At 44.5% G+C, this 20,352-nt stretch overlaps 6 protein-coding genes across 6 annotated transcripts; 2 read left to right on the top strand and 4 right to left on the bottom strand.

The window, feature by feature from the left end:
* Positions 1–47: 47 nt before the first annotated feature.
* Positions 48–1,628, bottom strand: BYT42DRAFT_551456 (uncharacterized protein). The gene is made up of 3 exons (XM_051566262.1): positions 1,121–1,628; positions 938–1,040; positions 48–847 (listed from the first exon to the last, which is right to left on the bottom strand). The coding sequence occupies exons 1-3, from the start codon at positions 1,595–1,597 to the stop codon at positions 90–92; spliced, it is 1,338 nt and encodes a 445-aa protein (XP_051428094.1). The 5' UTR covers positions 1,598–1,628; the 3' UTR covers positions 48–89.
* A 7,285-nt stretch (positions 1,629–8,913) lies between these two features.
* BYT42DRAFT_551471 (uncharacterized protein) lies at positions 8,914–11,138 on the top strand. The gene is made up of 2 exons (XM_051566263.1): positions 8,914–10,887; positions 10,958–11,138. Exon 1 carries the CDS (start codon positions 9,243–9,245, stop codon positions 10,647–10,649), a length of 1,407 nt encoding a protein of 468 aa, XP_051428095.1. The 5' UTR covers positions 8,914–9,242; the 3' UTR covers positions 10,650–10,887; positions 10,958–11,138.
* A 253-nt stretch (positions 11,139–11,391) lies between these two features.
* Positions 11,392–12,191, bottom strand: BYT42DRAFT_11768 (uncharacterized protein). Its single transcript, XM_051562132.1, has 3 exons — positions 12,048–12,191; positions 11,591–11,986; positions 11,392–11,436 (listed from the first exon to the last, which is right to left on the bottom strand). Exons 1-2 carry the CDS (start codon positions 12,078–12,080, stop codon positions 11,699–11,701), a joined length of 321 nt encoding a protein of 106 aa, XP_051428096.1. The 5' UTR covers positions 12,081–12,191; the 3' UTR covers positions 11,392–11,436; positions 11,591–11,698.
* Positions 12,158–13,889, bottom strand: BYT42DRAFT_487226 (uncharacterized protein; the record flags this gene model as incomplete). The annotated part of the gene is made up of 6 exons (XM_051563785.1): positions 12,158–12,402; positions 12,471–12,602; positions 12,669–12,787; positions 12,856–13,099; positions 13,170–13,338; positions 13,413–13,889. The coding sequence occupies 6 exons, from the start codon at positions 13,887–13,889 to the stop codon at positions 12,158–12,160; spliced, it is 1,386 nt and encodes a 461-aa protein (XP_051428097.1).
* Positions 13,890–14,435: 546 nt separating this feature from the next.
* On the bottom strand, positions 14,436–15,299 carry BYT42DRAFT_11711 (uncharacterized protein). The gene is made up of 3 exons (XM_051562126.1): positions 14,993–15,299; positions 14,866–14,910; positions 14,436–14,797 (listed from the first exon to the last, which is right to left on the bottom strand). Exons 1-3 carry the CDS (start codon positions 15,112–15,114, stop codon positions 14,521–14,523), a joined length of 444 nt encoding a protein of 147 aa, XP_051428098.1. The 5' UTR covers positions 15,115–15,299; the 3' UTR covers positions 14,436–14,520.
* A 595-nt stretch (positions 15,300–15,894) lies between these two features.
* Positions 15,895–19,730, top strand: BYT42DRAFT_551475 (Metallo-peptidase family M12-domain-containing protein). Its single transcript, XM_051566264.1, has 11 exons — positions 15,895–16,159; positions 16,222–16,639; positions 16,713–17,128; positions 17,208–17,225; positions 17,309–17,606; positions 17,681–17,751; positions 17,801–17,896; positions 17,972–18,169; positions 18,248–18,389; positions 18,460–18,857; positions 18,922–19,730. The coding sequence occupies exons 1-11, from the start codon at positions 16,096–16,098 to the stop codon at positions 19,593–19,595; spliced, it is 2,793 nt and encodes a 930-aa protein (XP_051428099.1). The 5' UTR covers positions 15,895–16,095; the 3' UTR covers positions 19,596–19,730.
* The last annotated feature ends 622 nt before the right edge of the window (positions 19,731–20,352 follow it).

The following is a 20,352-nucleotide window of genomic DNA, read 5'->3' on the forward strand; positions in this document are numbered from 1 at the left end:
AAGATTATTTATAGTTGTTTAGTACATTTTTGTTATAAGTCTTGTAATGAAAATGGTGTATTTTTTATTTAGCTACAAAGAGATGAAAACTAATATTGAACGATCAGTCCAAGGAATAAAAGAAGCGTGGACACATAGGTATGGGTAGCGATGGTACGATAAGCATTGGAGGTCATATCGGTATCCTGACCAGAAGATAAAGAAGAAGGAGAGGAAGGATCAGACGAAGCGACTTCACCGGATGCGGCGGGTACGGATGAATTATTATTTTGTTGTTCAGGAATCGCCGCCGACGAGCCATTGTTAGTGGGATAGACAAAATTGGTTTCCCAATAGGGATTCTGGATGTTATGGCATTGATTGTGTGGCATCACGCGGAATACTTTTTGGATTTCAGGTAGCCATTTTTCGGCCATGGACACGGTGGAGTTGTTAAGTTCGTGTTGTAACACAACATGACCGGTGGCATTATCCGTGCCATTGGCCCGACTGTCGATCCATCCCTGGAAATACCCATCTACCACACTCGGTGAAAGATGACCGCCTCCCGAACCAGGCATATTCCAATCATCCGTATCCAAGTCCCACGTCACTGTCGTCATCCCCATCTGCCACGCAATAGCACGCACACGATCATCGACGTCTCCGTAAGGCGGTCGCCAGCATTTCGCCGTGACACCCGTGACTTCTTTGATCGCTCGCAGAGTCCAGTAAAGCTCGGCCACCACTACTTCATTGCTCTGCGCTGTCATAGATGGATGCGACCACGTATGGCTGCACAATGTATGACCGTCAGCTAGCGCACGTCGAGCCGCTGCTGGCGCAGCAATAACATTGGAACCGATATCTATCAATCATCGGGTCAGCTATCTCGAAAATATTTCGATTGGATGTTTTTCACTTTCGCAAAAGTTAATGCAGGGCGAGTTCCACTTACAAAAGAGACTGGCTTTCTGTTTGTGCTCGGCTAAAAAGTCGTACAATCGTGGCTCGGCCCACTGACTGTCATCGTCTTCTGGAAGGGGTCCATCATCATATGTCTACAACAACAACAAAAATCGAGACAGAGTAAGCCATTCATGTCATCCCTTGCTTCCACTTTAGAGCCATTGAAACTTACCAAACCCCAATCACCGGGTATTGGGCAATTGAAGATATCTGGCGGAATATTGGGGCGAGTGGACTGGGTACATCCTGTGGCGGTCCACCAGCAATCGGGATCGGCTTTATCGTCATAGCCGCCCATGTCGACGTCGCCGCCTTTACCCGCTTTTCGTACGGTAATGTTGGGTACTTGGGACCAATCCAAGGCCTTGATCACAGCTTGTACATCAGGTGAATCCACAGGTGGCGATTTCCAACCTGGAGGATAATTTTGTAGCGCAAAGGGAGCGGTTTCCAACGGCCCTGTTGGTACATCACCTAAAGGGTACGAGTCTGTATTTCCCGGTATAGGCTGAATGTTGGACAACCAAACCGGGGAGCTTTGTGGCGGGATCGATGCTTCGATAGTTTCTGTAGCGTTTTGAGCGCCAACGAGAAACGATCCTACCAATAAGCTTAAAAAGGTGGTCGGTGCTATTAGACGCAATAGCATTGAAGTGAATGGGTGAAAAAAATAAAAAGCCTATTTTTTGATTTTTGGTCACCCTCAATGGTTCTTAATATATAGATATGCGGCATTGGCAAAACTGGAAATATTTGATTCATCATCAGACATTTTCAATACTTTAGCCGTGTCGGATCAGCCCAAACCATTTGATTTCGGCCATGCTCCTTTTCTTGCATATATCACGTCCCTACAAAAAGGGGGCTTGATCTTTTCTGTTTTTTCGTCATAGCAAGGTATACTATAAAATTAAGAAAAATATCGGATAAAAATTCATTCAACGGCGTCATTTGCTACGCATCGCATCATACCAATAGCGTAGTGTACAGTGAAAAAAAAATTATAAAGAGACAATGGCCGTTTAATAATTCAATCCAAAGATGTACATAAAAAACATATGTTCTATAACAACAGTGAAATACTGACGGACCTCTCGAACAAGCTTTCCAGCCTCGATGCATATGCCCGGCTGTATTTAATATTGAGCGATCTGTATCGAGTTTATATGTCATATCAAGACATGAGTTTGATTCCTCGTATCAAATACTCTTCATTTGAGATGATTCTTTTTTAAAGTGCTCATGGTCGGTACATGATAACGACATGACAAACCCTGTCATTTTTTGGGCTATAGAGTGTCTAAATTATTCAAGAAACCTAAGCATCGTAATTTATTCATGACACAATTCCCATACTGTAACTTGCAGAGGTGAATGTGGGGTTTTAGTATAAGATAAAAAAAAAAAAGGTCATGACAGGTACGATTTTCATCCGTCACCTGCAGCTAAAAACTTGTTCGCTTACACGGGCTGTTGATACAGCAGTGGCCGATGCAGGAGATTGGCGTACTGCGAATTGAACATCATGGAACCTTGTCGATTTATTTATCTTTTGGCACATCAGTCTGGAAGGGAATGCTCGCATATGCGAAACAAAAAATGAACCTATCCCGGATTGGATGCCGATCATTGGATGTCATGCATAAAGAAGTCGAAAGAAAGATGCAGCTTTTCACACGACAATGTCACTGACTCTGATGAATCCAAAATAAATCAACGATCCTGCAAATTTCGCATCGTTGGCCGCTCTGGCATCGACGTTTCAGGAAATTTCGTCATCAAATCGTTGTACGATTTGCAATTGCGATGCTTGCACTCTCACGTATTCAGAACTCAAATTCACAGGTGATACTGATTAAGAGAAAGTATGTATTAAAAATAAAATACTTTCTTATGCGTACTGCTTGTGATCAAGGTCATCCAACGATGGACGGCAGCATGGATAAATGGCCATCGTAAATTAAACCGGACATGGTTCAGAGCAAGCGACCAAAGGCAACCAGATCCGTTGCATTTATGCTTTTCGTTCGACAGGTGATAATAGTGATATTGTATGGGCTAGCATGCTGCAGCCATTTGCTTGATTTACATGAAAAAGCTCACTTTTTTTTTCTTCGCAATTGTGTCCAATTCGCAATCTGCAGTCAGGCTCGGGTAATTATTTCGTTTTGCTAGACAGCGAGGAATTTGTCAAGGAAAAACAATATGGTATCATTCAATTCAGTTTATGCGGCTAGCAATAGGATAAGACTGCAAAGGTTGAATTGGCCGACAAGCACTAGACGGAAATATACAGTATCCGATAATATGCTGATACAGGCGTACAGTCGCTTCCTAAGTTTATGTTTTGTTATCAAGGTCATGCTCCGCTGCGCAAAAACCAAAGTGTTTTATTTTAGATGATTGATGGATGGGTGGACATGTGAGAAGTATAACCCAATTGTTTAAAGGCTTTTCAATAGTTCTGATCATCCATATTGCCTCCTATGATACACCACCTTTAATTTCGAACTGCTTCACCCGTTGGGTCTCGCAAATCGGAACACATCTACCAAAGGTCTGCATCCATAGTAATTTTGTTTCATTCCGTTTCATCTCCCTTTGTTTTGTTTAAAAATGATTATATAAGAATAACCAAAAAGCTTTTCAGGTTCGGGATTCGACGGCCCCGTATTATCTCAACCTTATTAAAATGTTTGCCTCTGAGTTGCCATCTTTGGATATATTCCACCGTCACATTTGTTTGCCGACAAAAGACCGCTGATGATTGGGTAGTTTCAAACTCAATGAACGTTGATTGGATAAAACTGTTGTAATCACATGATTTACGATAAGATCTGAGCGGATGTTGAATTATGGCTCATGATTTGTGCTTCCTTTTGTGAATAGATAGACCGTGATACATACACGGATGCAAGAGATCGTGTTGCTTTGCATTATCCAGGCCTGTTCCTTTCTTCTTTCTTATTCTTCCTCTGTAAAACTATTTCAATGTCATCTTCAAACGTTTATTGTGCTTCTTGCAGTTTGCCAGGACATGCTCGCTCCACCAACCGCAACTGCCCCAACAACCCCCGACGTGCCCAACAAAGTAGAATTACTACAACCCGAGGACCAAGCGAAGTCCGTTGCAGAGATTGCCAACAACTGGGTCACCAGCGTTCCAACCATTTCGCTTGCCCGTTGAATCCAGCAAGATTGGCTATGAGGGTGGCTGGAGAAAGTGACACTACGGAACGTATTCGTACTTTACCTGCGCCCGTTGCCCAAGCAGATTTCGACCATCATGCTAATACGCTGTCAAGTGAACAATCAGGAACGCTCAACAGTGGCCGAAATAACGAGTGGGAACTTCCAGAGAGACATACCTTGGGACGCATGGATGTTGTCTGCAATTTCTGTCAGGCACACATGTGGGCCAAAGAAAGCTCATCTGAATCGAACTCCAATCCGCAGTTCCAACTCTGCTGTGGCCAAGGTTCCGCTGTGCTTCCACCTTTGGAGCCTACACCTCCAACCATCGCCCGTCTCCTTCGTAGCGACAATGAAGAAGGGCGAGATTTCCGTGAGCAGATCCGCGCCTATAATATGAATTTGAGTTTTACTTCGGTAGGCGCCCAAATAGATGAATCCGTGGCCAACAATCCCAACGGAGCCTACTGCTACCGTATCCAAGGTGGCATTTACCACCAGATCGGCGGTCTACTACCACCAACCGAGAGTCATACCCCTGCGTTTGCCCAAATGTACATTTATGATTCCAACACACAACTTAGACACCGGCATGCTGTGGCACCCTATCTGCAGAATGCCACCCTTCTCATTCTACAAGATCTGCTTACCGAAGTCAACCCGTTCGTGCCGTTGCTGCAGTCGATGGCCCAGGTCTTGCGTGAATCTGAGGAAGCCGTAGATGTGAGGCTACTCATAAGTGCGGAAAACACGCCTGATGTTCGTCGTTACAATGCACCCACAGCTAGCGAAGTTGGAGTGATCCTGGTAGACAGTACGATCACACCAAACAGTAGCCGCGATATTGTGCTCCGATCGAGAAGCTATGGGCTTCAACGCATCAGTCAAATGCACCAGTACTACGACGCGCTCCACTATGTCCTCATGTTCCCGCATGGTGATCTCGGGTGGAACATCCACTCACGCTCGCCAAGCGGTCGAAGCATTACCGTCATGCAATGGTATAGCTACCGTCTGATGATGCGCGATAACAGCCACGATTTGCACCTGTACGGCCGATTGTTCCAGCAATATATAGTGGATATGTATGCAAAAATGGAACAGAACCGACTCACGTATTTGCGGCTAAACCAGGCAAACCTGCGCACGGAACTGTACCGAGGTATCGTAGATGCGGTAGAACTCGGCGACAATGACCTCCAAAACGTCGGGCAAAGGGTCATTCTCCCATCCACCTTTATTGGCAGCCCGAGACACATGCGCCAACTTTACCATGATGCGATGAATATCGTACGTCGATGCGGGCAGCCGGATCTCTTTATTACTTTCACTTGCAATCCTCAGTGGGTGGAAATTCAGGACGAGTTGGCTCCACTCCAGACAGCTGTTGATCGGCCCGACCTTTGCGCTCGAGTTTTTAACATGAAGCGTAAAGCTCTCATGGAAGATTTGACCAAGAAGCATGTTTTGGGTAGGGTAGTTGCCCATGTCCATACTGTGGAATTTCAAAAACGAGGATTACCGCACCTCCATCTGCTTTTGGTGTTACATCTGGACGACAAGCTGAGAACACTGGACGATTATGATCGCATTGTGTCAGCTGAACTTCCGGACAGACAGAGATTTCCTGATCTCTACGACACCGTCAGCAGATGTATGATGCACGGTCCGTGTGGAACCATGCATCCGAGGTCTCCGTGCATGGAAAACGGCTCCTGTAAGAAGCGTTACGCGCGCTCCTTCAACGAAGCTACCGTCGAAGATCACAGGGGTTACCCTTTGTACCGTCGTCGCAACCAAGGTTCATCTTTCAACCATGCCTCGGTCCCCATCTTGCAACGACAACGATTATCAGCGCTCTACAAGTCATGGTTGCCCAAATTTCTCTCCACGAAACACTTCCACGAATAATAGGCGAAACAATCAGCAGCAAGATGCCGTTTGCGCCAGTTGTGGTCAAACAGAGCATCGTCGCCGTTCACATAAAATGTGAGTGGAGCTCTTTTTTGAAGAAAGGTGATTGACGATACGACGATCTGGTGTTTTGTAGCATCATTTAATTTGGGTTATCTGTCAGTTATACTGTATATGCCCTTTCATTCTCTTCAGTAATCGAATGATACATGGAGCAGATATGCTTCGATCTGTGTAGCTCATCATTCATGCAGCAGTGAGGTGACTATTGTTTCATCCATGGAAAATCACATATTTTTGTCCGAATTTTTTCTTCTTCTTTAGTTTTGCATCTCATCGGGAAACGCTGACGCGTCCTCCCCAGGTTCCTCTCATATGGATTGCTGCCCGTGGTATCGCCTTCGATATTTCTTCCCGACCATTTTATTTTGTAGTTGTAGTATGTATTTTGTATTTTAGTGATTAGTCTTCTTGCAGTCTTTTCCTCCTTTTTTTTCCCACAGGGTTTTTAGGGGGTTTTTACAGACGCACCTATTGTATTTACTTTTTTTTTATATTTGTATCCTTTCTTTATTTCGGTCGGGAAGCCCTCGGTATCTGCTGCATCAAACATCAAAGGTAAAATATCTCAACGAAATTTGAATCAACCAAAGAGCTTACTAACTCATTTTTTTTAAATACCCAACATTCCCACACATCTTTGTAGATCTATCATAACCTTGGGCGGGACAGAACGGAGGGGGTCAATAAGTGCTGCTTTGTTCATTAAAAGTGTTTCATGGTATGCCAGAGTATTGACATTAATATACCAAAGTTCCATCAAGAGTCTCGCCCAGGTTATGCCGTATTGCGTTAGGCTTTTTGTCTGACGAATGTCGCTCAAGGCAAGAGTGCGGCATCCAGTAGCAGGTGGCATCCATTGCACAGCGGGTGTACGGCTTGTTATGACAAACAAAAGGGCTATAAATATGGTAATTTTTCTTTTTTTAGTAAATGGGTAAAACTATTTGATCATCCGTCGAGGACTCACGTCCAATGATTAAAATATCCCGCGTATGAATTTTTTCAAGTCCTGCTCAAAAAGATAGCCAAATCGGTTTCTGATATTTTTGGCAAAACTCTTTAAAGTTAGTTAAAAACCAAAGAACAACTCTTCACATTTTTTAATCTATAATATGCATTTACCTGAGTTTCATGTCAATGAACTTGGATTATTACTGGTTGTATATGAGGGGGGAAAACTGTCGAATCTTTTTTTAAAGCGGAGAAAAAGTGGCACTCGTCCTTTTGAGGATATTTTAATCTTTTGCTTGAATCCTGCAACAATGATAATCAATTGAAACCCTGGGAACTTAGCATGCTAAGCAACTCGCGTAGCATCGTGTATATTTTCGTAATAATTCGATCAGAGAACATTAGTTGCTTGCAATGCCTGAGACTATAGTATATACGCTTTCTTCTCAAAAGCTAAAATGAGTTTACAACTCCAATATGAGGGAATCCAAATTCCACAGTGAATCACGAAAGTTCCATGGTCTTCGAATAAGGTTGACAAAAATGATTACGTCGCCACATCGCAGAAATTCCGGTTTCCTTGTGAAATCATAAATTGCACAATCACCAGTTAAAAGGGATGAAAGGATGACTTAACAGTATACTTCGAGGTGTTTCTTCATTTCCGTCAACTGCGGCTTGTGCAACAAAATATGCCAAGACATTTCGCCCCAGTTCGTGGTCAGTGTTTCCATGTTTGCACGTTGAGTTGTTTTGACTTTTTGCCTGATCCCTTGGAAGCGGAATTGGGCTGCTGATGTGTGTGTTGATGTTCTCAGGGGGGTTCCGTTTCCAGCAATGAGATGCGTCTGTTGTAGATGGGGCCGAACCAATGTTGTTGTCCATGATCATCTCAATTGCGAAACGCTGTGACCTGAGGACAACGTTGAGTGTTGCCGTTTTCATTCATCATCGTTCCAACCGCACAGAAAAAATAGGAAATGAAAAGGGACCTTGTTTCACCAACGTAAAACATCCCGGCTCCCATTTCACATGTGTGCCACTGCATACTGGAAAACAATGTGCAAGATAGACTTTTACGTTTTCTGCCCAACAAACTCTTTTATTTGTTTATTTTGCCATTGTGCCGCGTAATTGAGGAAAAAAGGATGATAAACAGTGCTGTGGGATTACGATGGATCGATAGAGCACTCATCGTTCTTCCAAACAATACTGTGAGATGAACGGTTGCTGCATGGAAGATGCATGCTTGAGGATCCTCAATGCGTGTGCAAGTTTCGAATTTCAGGAGATGGCATCTTGTATCATGGCAACTCCTGCTTTTCAGTATCGCCGATCCAAAAATTCTGTAAAAATGTTTTGAGTTCCCGCTTCAGAATTCTATTTTTTGATTTTGGGGATTACGTGACTTTCGGCGTGTTGTGGTAGGACAAGGCCATCCACATTAGCCATTAGTCATTTTTCCGGTTTACCAGGTTCACGGCATCCGAAGTTTAACGGACCGACTGCGCATGGGAGCGTTTTTTACTTATTTTTTTTTTGTAAGGGTTAGCTATGGGCTGAGGGAAATTGGCATATTTGTATGGAATCGAATGATTGAAACCATGGAAACAGTAGTTTTGGTTTTGAGTACCAGAAAAAAAAAATTAAACAACAACGTGCACAATGACTTTTTGTAATTCACCATTTGCAGGTAATTTTGACCTTTTTGTAACGTCAGTCAAGACTATTTTGGAATGGGGGGCTCAGCCTGGCGCGTTACACACAATGTAAAAATGAGCTGAAAATGGATAAAAATAGTGGACGAGAAAACATTTTCCCGCAAGGCCATGTAGGAGTTGATGGCGAAAAAATAGGGTTTAAACATGAAGGTCAAAAAAGTTTTCACCGGGTGATCCCACTCACAATTGATACAGATGCACCCGGAAAGTGTGCTTGATCGTTCCTAAAAAAAGCATAGACTTTGAGCTCCACAATCGCCGACCTAAACCGTCCGCTAGAATTTCCCGGTATACCCATGACGCGTCCTATCTTCGGCTCACTATATAAACCACGGTGTCCCGTTCCTTCCATGTCCCTTTAGAATCCATCGCCACCCAAAATTTTTCTTCATCTTTTCTCGCCCTTGGCATTGTTTTTCTCCCCTCTGTCTACCCACAACACCTATCATTAAAATGCAGCTGCAATTGATCGGTGCTATGCTTCTTGCCACGGGCACATTTGTCACCGCCCAACAATCGGCCTCGCCTAGTGCTTCTTCTCCTTCTTCGACCTCTTCTTCCATCTTGGCCGTTCAATCGCCCACTTGGTTGCCTAAATTTTCTAAACCGGCCGGTGTCAATGACGGCTACACCGGCAAGCCCAACATCACCGATACTTTGCCTACCGAAACCTTGGATTTGAGTGCCTACCCTGAACCTTGGTCAGCGCCTGTCACCGACCACCCCGAAATTCAGGCCGTAATGAAAGCCATCGATTGGAACCACGTTCCCAAGTCGTCTATCAAAAAGGATGATTCCAATGGCGATATCTCGTTCTCCGGTTACGATGAAAGCAAGGATCCCGACTGTTGGTGGTCCGATACCAACTGTATCCAGCCCAAGGTGCCATACTTGCCTCAAGATGTCGTTTACTGTCCCAATGTGGGTGACTGGGGCTTGAACTATGACGACGGTCCAATGAACCCTAACCATGAAGATGGACCCCTGAACGACGACAAGTGGGCTGAACCTGAACTTTACAATTTCTTGGCCAAGAACAACAACCAGAAAGCCACGCTCTTCTACATTGGTTCCAACGTCGTGACGTTCCCTGCTGCTGCCAGACGCGCTCTGAACGATGGTCACGTTCTTTGCGTCCATACCTGGTCGCATCCTCAAATGACGACCCAGTCCAACGAAAAGGTGGTGGCTGAATTATACTGGACTTTGCGTGCCATCAAGGAAGCTACGGGCGTGACCCCTCGCTGCTGGCGTCCACCTTTTGGTGATGTGGACGATCGTGTGCGTGCCATTGCTTGGCAAATGGGTATGCGTACCATGCTTTGGGACGAAGACACCGATGACTGGAACATGCCCGGCGATGGTGGAGGTGACTTGGCTCCTTCGACCGTGGACGGTTACTTTGAAGACTGGATCAACAAGCGCAAGAATGGTACCGACAACGAACACGGCCACATTGTCCTTGAACACGAACTCAACAACTCGACCGTATCCATGACCGAAAAGTGGTTGCCCAAGCTTCAAGAGACATTTAATGTCGTTTCCATGCATCAGTGTTTGAACATTTCGCAGCCTTACTGGGAAGAGAACTGGGTCTATCCTACCGAAGCTAACCCTGATCCTGCCCAAAACAACAACAGCAACAACACCGCCAGCAGTTCCTCTTCTTCCACTTCTCCTTCTTCCTCGTCTTCGGCCTCTGACTCTTCCTCTTCTGAGAAGGCTTCCTCTGAAAGCTCCAAGCAATTGAGTTCCAGCACGGACTCTCCTTCCGATGCCAATTCGGCCGCCTCCTCTTTGACCCTTTCCCTCGCCACCGGCATTGTTATGCTTGGTACTGCCTTGTCACTCACTCTTTAAAATTCCTATTTTAGCCCGCCCACTTTATATTTGTTACATAATTTATAAACCATTTTTTGACAAATCTGTATTTCATTTGATATACAATACATCTTTATGTACAGTACATGTATTCCAGAGGTCTTTTCTGCCCATTTTTCTTTTCAAGTGTGAGTGGGATCTTCGCATGTGCCAAAGGTAGCCCCGTTATAGCGTCGGCAGTACGTTCCTTGCGCACACACCTCATTTTGTGTGCACACTAATGTTCAAGTTTGAATTATCGTTTCGTTAAAAAAAAAAAAAAGAAGGAACATCCTTCTTTAACTCACATTGATGTAACGATTTGATTTTCGGCAAGTCCACAGCGAGCACAGTAACAGTAGCCAAAAGAATAGCCAGGATAATGCTTCTCATGATGATAAAATGCTATTGGTTTTTGCAAAGTGAAAAAGAGGGCACGCAGCAGAAAACGAGCAACAAGAGAGAGAGAGAGAGAGAGGAAAAAAAAAGAGTCAGTGAAGGCGAGTACCCCGCTGGTGATGATGTTTATATATGGTATCATGGATAACAGTTGATGTGTGAGTATGCGAGATGGATACCATCTAAACATATGCAAAGCAAATGTTCGTGTTTATGCGTAGTTGAGAATTCTAAATACATCCAGGTGATTGTCCTGTTTTATTGTGCCTGAACGGAACTGTTGAAATGACCCATGGGCAAAAATGTGAACCGAGGCACGGGCGGGGCTACAGGCAATACATTATGTTGTCCTTGCTGAGGTGGTTTCTGCGCTCCCATTTTACGGGTGCTAAATGGGCAACAGACGATGAAAACAAACAGGTGCAGGGAAAGAACAGAAAACAGAAATAAAAAAGAAACAAACATGCATTTAGTGGGATAATCACCTTGAAGTAACCGCATTCCAAGGGAAAGGTTACTTTTTTTTGAGCCATTCAACTTACCTGGACAGGGTATTCTGTTGCGCTCGGGTAAGAATACTCATAATCAAAAGTTGCTTCAGGTAAAATCGTTCAGCGGCTGTAGCAAATTGGTTTTCGATCACAGCCCAGTTAATGGGATCGATCTATATTGTGACGCCATGGGTTGGTAACGTGGTTTCGCCATCCGATTTCATTTTTAGTTGGAAAGCTTACCGCTTGTTTAGCCTTGGTTGTGATCTGCGCATTCTCTGTTGTTGTCATGCCATCGTCATTCAAAACGATGCTCAAAAAGTAAACATCAAAAATGAGCTGAGTTGCGCCTTTTTCGGTAAGGTCGAGCGGCTCGCGCGCAAGAAAAGCTGAAACCGTCTTGCGCGTCGCCTGCCACAGCTTCTCGCGGAGTGATTGCACAACAATCTAAAGCAAAAAATAAAAAAGAAATGAGCTAATGGCAATAACATGCATTAATTAAATTTACCTTATCAAGCATATTGCTATTCACACGCTGCATCTCTTCGCACACCCTAAATATAGCTCGTACAATGTCATTCGTAGCCTGTGTAGGGAAAACGAGATCGGCCTCGTTTCCTATTCACCTGTCAGCCTAGGTTTCTTTGGAAAGCAGCAAGGAAATTCAAAGGAAACAAAGTTGCAAATAAGACACAACTTACGTTCCCATAATAAAGCAGCGGCACATTCGTCATTCCAGTGTAGGGTTGTCAAGGCGATGTGCAATGCGGAAGCATATTCACCACACACACTGTCTATCCAGCCACGATGCGCCTCGTGAAAGGTTTCCAACAAGTCGTTTTTCACTTGAAGATACCTTGTATCTGTGGTTATTGAAATAACATGGCATTAGATCAAAGCTTCAATCATCTTCATGTACATGTTACGATACCTTTGTCAATATCACTGCGCAATTCAAATGATCGCACGGCTGATGAGAAGCAAGAGAAAGCACGTGGTAATTCTTTGGATAACGTAGCAATGGTCCGTGCCAAACGTCCAATCACGATAGCGACATCATTGGCTGGAAATACATCAAGGTTTTAAAAAACATGGTACCAACCCCCCAGCTGTCATCAATGTTACGTACCCGACTTTTTATCTGCCCACGCATCAAGATCTTTGAAAAGCAACCTTAAGCCATCGACATATTGTGTCAAAGCCGCAGAACATTCGTTTTGGAAATAGAAAGAGATCATCTCGGTATCTCTAATGGTCAGCAAAAAAGCGTCAGATCGCCGGAAACGCGTTCATAAAAACCCATTTTCAAGACGTACGCTTTGCAATCAAAGACTTCCTGATCACGGAAAGCTAAATGATATTCCACATCTTGACGGAGTGATTGCAGCTTTTCATCAAATTTCGACTGCAACTGTTCAATGGCGGTGGTTCGTTCGTTGGCGGCCTGTTTGACCATTCTTTTAAAAGATTCAATCTCTGATACGTTGGATGAGTTTGGTAGTGTAATGACAGAGTTTGGACGGCGAGAACTGGGCCAGATGGGCAGTGATAATTGAAAACCTGAATGACCAAGAGGTGATGCGTCATTATCAACGAGAACCATGACAACAAAACATCTGCTATTATTTACCTTTGTGAGGTTGTTGCCCATCCGCAAGGAGGGGCCATACGGATTGCTTGGGTTGTTGAGCCAATTCATGGAGTCCTGCTCGAATCAACTGTTTCGCCTGTTCATTGATACTGTCACGCAGTAATGTATTCCAAATGGAATAATGGGTTCCCAGGAGGCCTTGGCAAACCTTGGACACAACAAAAGTTTAAGAACGGTGACAGAACTTGGACGGGTCGCATTGGGATACAGAAAATATTTTACCTGTTGCCAACCGGAGCCAGGCTGATCATCCTTCTGCAAAAGCTCCCATACACGCGAACGCACTTGAACCAGTTTCTTTTGCGTCGTCAGTTGTTGTAATATGGAATTTAAATGATCACGAAGCAGGTGATGAACCTGATCAAGCCACGCTTGCATGGCCAGTCGCACTTCGTCCACCGTCAATGGATCGCCTGTATCCATAGGTGGGGAGTAATTTTGCACAGGTTCTGGTAAATAGCGTACCAATAAATAAGCATTGGTACTCGGGGAAAACAAGCGAGCAATGGAAGAGGGGGACTTCATAAAGTTGGTTTGACTATCCCGCACATAGTTCACCAGCACATGGGGTCCGCTGATGTACATATCGAATACATGGGTGAACGTCGCTTTGACTATTTGAATCACTTCACGAAGCTGATGCGCGACACGATCTTCCTGCATTTCGGCCGACTTGCTCTCTTTGGTGGACCACGTCATCTGGTTTTTTATATTTTGCATTCGTATCTCCAACAGCTTGGTTAAGGTATCACTGAAGGTGAGACTTTTCAAGATCATTTGCGCTGTCAAGATTTCGGCAATGGGCTGGAAAAACCATTACGTTGGGTATCAGTGGGTGGTTGGGGCATCGAAATCTATCATTGTGTGCGTTGTGTTTACCTTGGCATCCTGTTCAGGCACACCCAAATGTGCGGTTGATTTCTGCATAATTTGTGGTTTAAAAAAACTGACAGCATCCCATTGACGATGAACCACCGGAAAAGCCTCCTACAAAATAGTACGATTTCTGAGCGAATAGAAACTCTTTCAGTAACCATTTCCAAATATATTACATTGATATCGATCGAAGTGTCAAAGGTTTCCGAATCCAGCATATCGTGGATAAGGCTGGCGATCGTGTACAGACGTGTCGCATGCAAATAATCGTGGTTTTCCAGAGCGTGCCATATCTGCAAAAACACAGATGAGATGTTTAGCAAGCGAAAGATCCCCGTTTGTATCTGTTTCTGGCAATACCTGTTCTGGAACATCGACAAGCGCTTTAATAAGAGACGTCAATACGTACAAGGGTCGCTGTTTTCGTTCTACGAAGCGGGTTAACAAGGTTAGCTCAACAGCCACTACCTCTTCCACGTATCATGCATGTTGACACCCTCACAACATCATGATACCACACCCATAGAACTTTGAGTAGGGTCAAAGAAAAATAAATAGTCGTACCTCCTGAGGCCTGGGTTGCTGCTTCGCGCGTTTGTATCGCATGTTTGCGTATCCTTCCAACTTCGCAAATAGATTGCATGTGGTCCACGGTTTTTTGCACTTGTTGAGCTGTTTTACTCATGGCAATGATGGTGTCGGCGGCCGAAATGAGATCCACGTATTGTTCTCTATTATGTAAAAGAAGTAATGAGCCCATCACAAAAGCATAGACATTCATGGGTTCTTGTCTCCCTACCCTACCATGGCCCGCAACTTTTTTTGCTGCATGGCAATGTTATTTCTATTATATGGTACGGTGAGGGGTGGTTGTTGTTAGTGTGTACATTGAGGTGAATAAATGTCGTGGTGAAGCAAGGACGGACCTTGTACGTTTTTCCAGCGCTCGTGCTTCGGCGATACTGGCTTGCTGAAAATATATTTCGGGATCATATTGTAAATTATCGTGAATGGGCGAGGTGGATGTAATGCTGTTGGACCTCGACATGGTAAGATAAAAAGAAGCAAAACCGTGAAAATCGGCCAACTCCCAAGTCCACCGTCACATTTGGTTTCGTTATGAACAACCCGGTCACGGGCGTGATCTCTCAACATGACTAGCTCTTGACGATATTGCAGAAATAGGAATCATTTACCGCAAATAATTTTATGGTCAAGCGAAATAGTAAATAAAGAAAAGGAAGTTTCTTTCGCACCCGGTAGTCAGTACCTAAAGTCGTCCGTTTCTAGTGATAAGGATTGTCTTGTATCTGGGGCAACGCCGCTTGTCGTTTTTGTGCAGAAGTCCGTATATAACGCTGCAGACTGTGCTTTACCAATGAGTAAAACATAGGACGGTGGAAAAGGTGGGTATGATTTTCAGCTACAGTGCAACCACTGCTGAGTAGAGTTCATAAACCACATTGGGTGAACCCTGGTTTCGTCACTGTCCCTCCATGCTGGCACTCGGCAATTTCGGACCACAACGATGGATGAAAGGGGGAATGGCGGTTGTTGCCTAATATAAACCCAGTGTATCCATACAATTCTATTTAATTGCTCAAGCATAATGGTTTCCATTGCATGCAATAATTGACGGCATCTGTATTCTGGTTACGGGCAATATAACTAATTAAGAACCAGGGTAGAGACGTCTTTGAAGGTCAAGATAAAATATAGGAGCAAACCATGTTCAGACGCAAAATTCAGGCACCCAAAAAAAATAAAAGCATCATTTCGTGAACTCCGCCGCCACGGATCCAGTGTGGAAGGGACCCGAAAAAAGTACCTTCTTTTATCGCACAAACCACGCTCCTCAATCCATGCTCTATTCATCCTCATTTGCTGCATAGCCCCGTCTCACGTTCTTCATCTAATTTATTCATTCATCATCTCATTCGCAAGGTCACTGTACCGTGGATTCACGGATTCACCGACAGCGCCCTTTTTCTTTTTTCCCCTCTTTTTACTTTGTACATTGGCCTTTACGATGGTTGGTCCATGGCTGATCCTGTGGGCTCAGCTCTGCGCGACCTTCATCATTGCTGTTATTGGTACGCAACTGGTTATTTTGACTCAACATTGTACGGGTTACTCACAATCTTTTTTTCATCAGCCCAGGGAACTCGCAGCGATCGACTTTCTCGGGTGGAAACAATCAATAATCCTCGAATTACCTTGATGTTAACGTCAATGCACGGAATCACGGCCAAACGTTCAGCGATACCCACAACCCCATCTGTCATTGATCTTGAACACGATGCATCTTTTCTACTTCAGTTCTCTGCCTTTGAACAGTCGTTTCATCTGTATTTAATTCCAAACATTGACATGTTTCACCCGGACGCTACTGTCACGATTGAACACACCGATGGTCAGCAACATGTCGAGCCCATTCGCCGAGATCAATTTCGCATATATAAAGGCATGGTCTCGGAAACACCAATAGAGTTACCGGAAACAATACCCGATGACTTGATCACCGAAAAACAACATACCCACTGGGCACGTATCACGCTTCGACACGATATTCAGTAAGAATCTGGCTCACAATGTGTGGAAAAATTGAAGCATTCATTTTATTTTTCTTTTCTCAATTGAAAAAAGGAGCGAGCATCCCCTTTTCGAAGGTGCGTTTGCAGTGAATAGCGATGTGTACCATATCAAGACGCAATCGAACTTCAGGTTACGGAAGCGAAACGACGATCCCTATCCGAACAGCGACGACGCCATGGTGATCTATCGAGATTCCGACACCATCGCCGCCCCGTTCCATTCAGTTCCATTTATGCACCGATTTGACACGCGAGACGTTAAGGACGATATCACTTGTGGCATGGAAGATTTGACTTACAATCAAGAACTCACAGGCTTACGACGAGGGAATCGGAATAGTACGACGGTGTCGGTTCCACCACTCATGGACAACAGCAGTAGTAATTACGGTATCGTCCCCTTGGACCATGTCAATCTGTTGACAAAGCGAAACACACCTTTGCAAGGGTGTCCAACCGCCAGGAAAAGTACGTCTACCGAAAAAAAAGGAAAAATCAATAGGCGAATAAAACAGATACTGATCTCACCTGTCCATTTTCCCTTCAGTTGCTTTTATGGGTGCAGGTAAATACCCTTTCTCTCAAAGGCTACTCTGCATGCCAACTGTGTTGTTACAGACCCTGATTTGTTCAACGATTTCGCTGTAGCGGCGGATTGTACGTATACTTCTTCTTATGGCGGTGTCCGCAGCGCCAAAATTCAAATCGTCAATGACTGGAATGTCGCTTCCGGTGTTTTTGAACGTACGTTTAACGTTTCCCTCGGTTTAATTTACCTTCATCTGTCAAGCCCCGAGTGTCCACGTCGATCCAAATCCCAGAACAACTGGAATCAGCGCTGCTCCAACTTTTACACCATCAATGACCGTCTCAGCGACTTTAGTTTATGGCGTGGCAAGAAAGGCGAAGATGGTGCCGCTTTGTGGCACTTGATGACCCGGTGCTCGTATGTCAATTGTAGTGTTATGAAAAATTTGTCTTTGCTTTTTAACATGGATTTGTTGAACCTTTTTTGTCTAGCACCGGGATCAAAGTGGGCATCGCATGGTTAAGTCAATTGTGCGAAACCCAGGCTTCGCAACAAGTCGAAGGTAAGTAGCCCCTTCTCCGGTTTATCACGGGTCCTAAACGTATGTGCAGATAACGGATCTTTTGAATGGGTCTCTGGCACTGGGGTTTCTTCCATTACGCGTGAAGAGTGGAAGGTGGTGGCCCATGAAATTGGACACGGATTTGGTATGATTTTTTTTTGTCGGTTGACAGGTATATGCGGACAGCAAACTGACACATAGTTTTCCTTTTTCTGCGTAGGTGCTATTCATGATTGTATGGCTCAATCGTGCCCCTGTATTGGTAACTGCGGATGCTGTCCGCTGAGTGAGACGCGTTGCAGTGCCGGTGAAACGTATCTGATGAATCCTACCAGCAATGTTTCTACCAACGATTTCAGTCCATGTTCTATGGCGGATATTTGTAGCTCGTTCCCCAACATTGGCTACTGCCTTCAATGTAAGCTATTGTGCCCTGATTGAAAAACAAAGGCATACTCGGTATGATTCCATTATTGACACGGTTATGGTTGCTCAGCACCGAATGCGCTTACAACGGGGACTACCTCCCTGTGCGGGAACGGTATCCTTGAACCGGGAGAAGAGTGTGATCCAGGTCTCACCGACAGTAATTGCTGTGACGCTCGGACATGCCGTCTGAAACCGCACGCGATTTGCGAGTAAGTGTCTCACATCTATCCAACCACAAAAGAGATCTTTTCATGTGTCTGAACCAATTTTCTTTCTTAGTGATTACAGTCATCAGTGTTGCTTAAACTGCGATATTGCACCGGCCACTACTGTCTGTCGCCCGCCTGTGTCGGAGTGTGATACCATTGAATACTGCACTGGCTCTTCTGTGCAATGTCCTGACGATCATTACGACGACGATGGTACCCCTTGCGCGAACGGTACAATGAAGTGCGCTTCGGGAGTATGCACATCCCGCGACGCTCAATGTATCGCGCGCGGGTTGCGACTCAATGTCAGTGAACAGTGCTCGTTTCAGAAAGATTCTTGCCAAGTGAGTTGCGCCGATCCCTCGGATTCTCGCAACTGCTTGGTATTAAGCGGTATGTTTCTCGACGGCACGGAATGCGGCTTGGCAGGCTACTGCCATAAAGGCTCCTGCGTGAGCACAGGCGTATGTAAGTACACGCTGATATCCATCATCAAAAGAGAAAAGGTTGGACTGATTCACGTCGTGTGCAGGGAATACGGTCAAAGCGTGGGTCGATCAGAACAAGCAAATTGCTATTCCTGTGTTTATCTTTGGCCCCTTGATCTTGCTGGCCATTCTGGGATGGGGCATTTGGTTCGCTGTGAAACGGTATAGAAGGCGACGCATGGGCGCCAAAGATAAGGACTCTCGCCCGCCTTCCATCGCTAAAGATCAGGATGAACCTACTCCCTCCATCCATCGCGGTATGGACCACCATTCACCGGCGCATATCACTTCTTCACGAGACGATCATCACGCGTTCTTTTTTGCGGATCATCACCCTGACAGAACCCTCGCGGTGCCTCCCACGGACCATGCGCTAGCAATCCCTTCACTCAGTCCTTCGTGGAACAGTGCTTCGGACACACAACCCTATGAAGAATGGGAATTACGGACGCTGCCCAACCATCAACGTCGGGCCTCGTTTGCTTCCAGTCACGGTTACAGACGAGCAGATAGAAGTCGAAATCCTTCGACCACCACAGCTGCAACCAACCATCCTAATGACGGTGTAGAAAGCATGTTGCCTCCTGGATCGAATAACGTGGATCATGTCGACTCGGTTCTATTCCCTGATTTAGTACCATCCAATGGCCCTACCATGGAAACCAATTACGCCTTTATTACCAGCGGTACTCATCGCCGGGCCAAATCTAATATCTAACATTTTTATTCATATACCATCACGATGCCCTTTTTCTCTCTCCAATTTTTGTATTCCATTGTCAGCTCTCAATTACTCATATTACATATACTGTCTTGCTCGCATTTGCAAAATAAATATTTAACAAACCATGCCAATTAATCAGTTTATGATCTTACCAAATTGACATACATATTCATTGCTGTAAAAATAAAGACACATTTTACCGCCCCAACGGCAATCTCACCCACATTTTCATTTACTTACCCTTTATCATGCTAAAAAAAAAAAAACCATCGTCAATGATCAACCTAAAAAAGACATTGTTGCTTTAATTTATTCACTTTCCATCAACATCAAACACATAGCCCTCATTATCCTCTCATCTATCGCCCGTAAAATATAAATTCCTATTATTATTATTTTCCTCTCCGTCATTCACATTACTTTTTGCCTCGATCCACTACACAAAAGTGCCGGCTTAAAAATCAATTGCTATAGAAACTAATAATTTGCTTCACGTCAAAGATCGTTGTTAGAGGTAGAATCGGCTAGTTGGTAAAGTAGACGGGGTTTGCGTTTTTTTTTTTTTTTTTTTTTCAGTTCGAAATTTTCAAGTGAGCACCAGATAACAAAGAGCGACGTATATCAGATCGTTGCGTTCCTCGGGACGATCTATCATAATAAAAAGAGCCAAGGACACATAGTGTCGGGATCGAAGATCGATATAGATATAAAAAAGATTAAAAGAACAAGTGCGCTACTCTGAGCGTCGAAA

This window comes from Radiomyces spectabilis (assembly GCF_025331425.1).
Source record: "Radiomyces spectabilis strain NRRL 2753 chromosome Unknown BYT42scaffold_1, whole genome shotgun sequence".
NCBI classification, from domain to species: domain Eukaryota; kingdom Fungi; phylum Mucoromycota; class Mucoromycetes; order Mucorales; family Radiomycetaceae; genus Radiomyces; species Radiomyces spectabilis.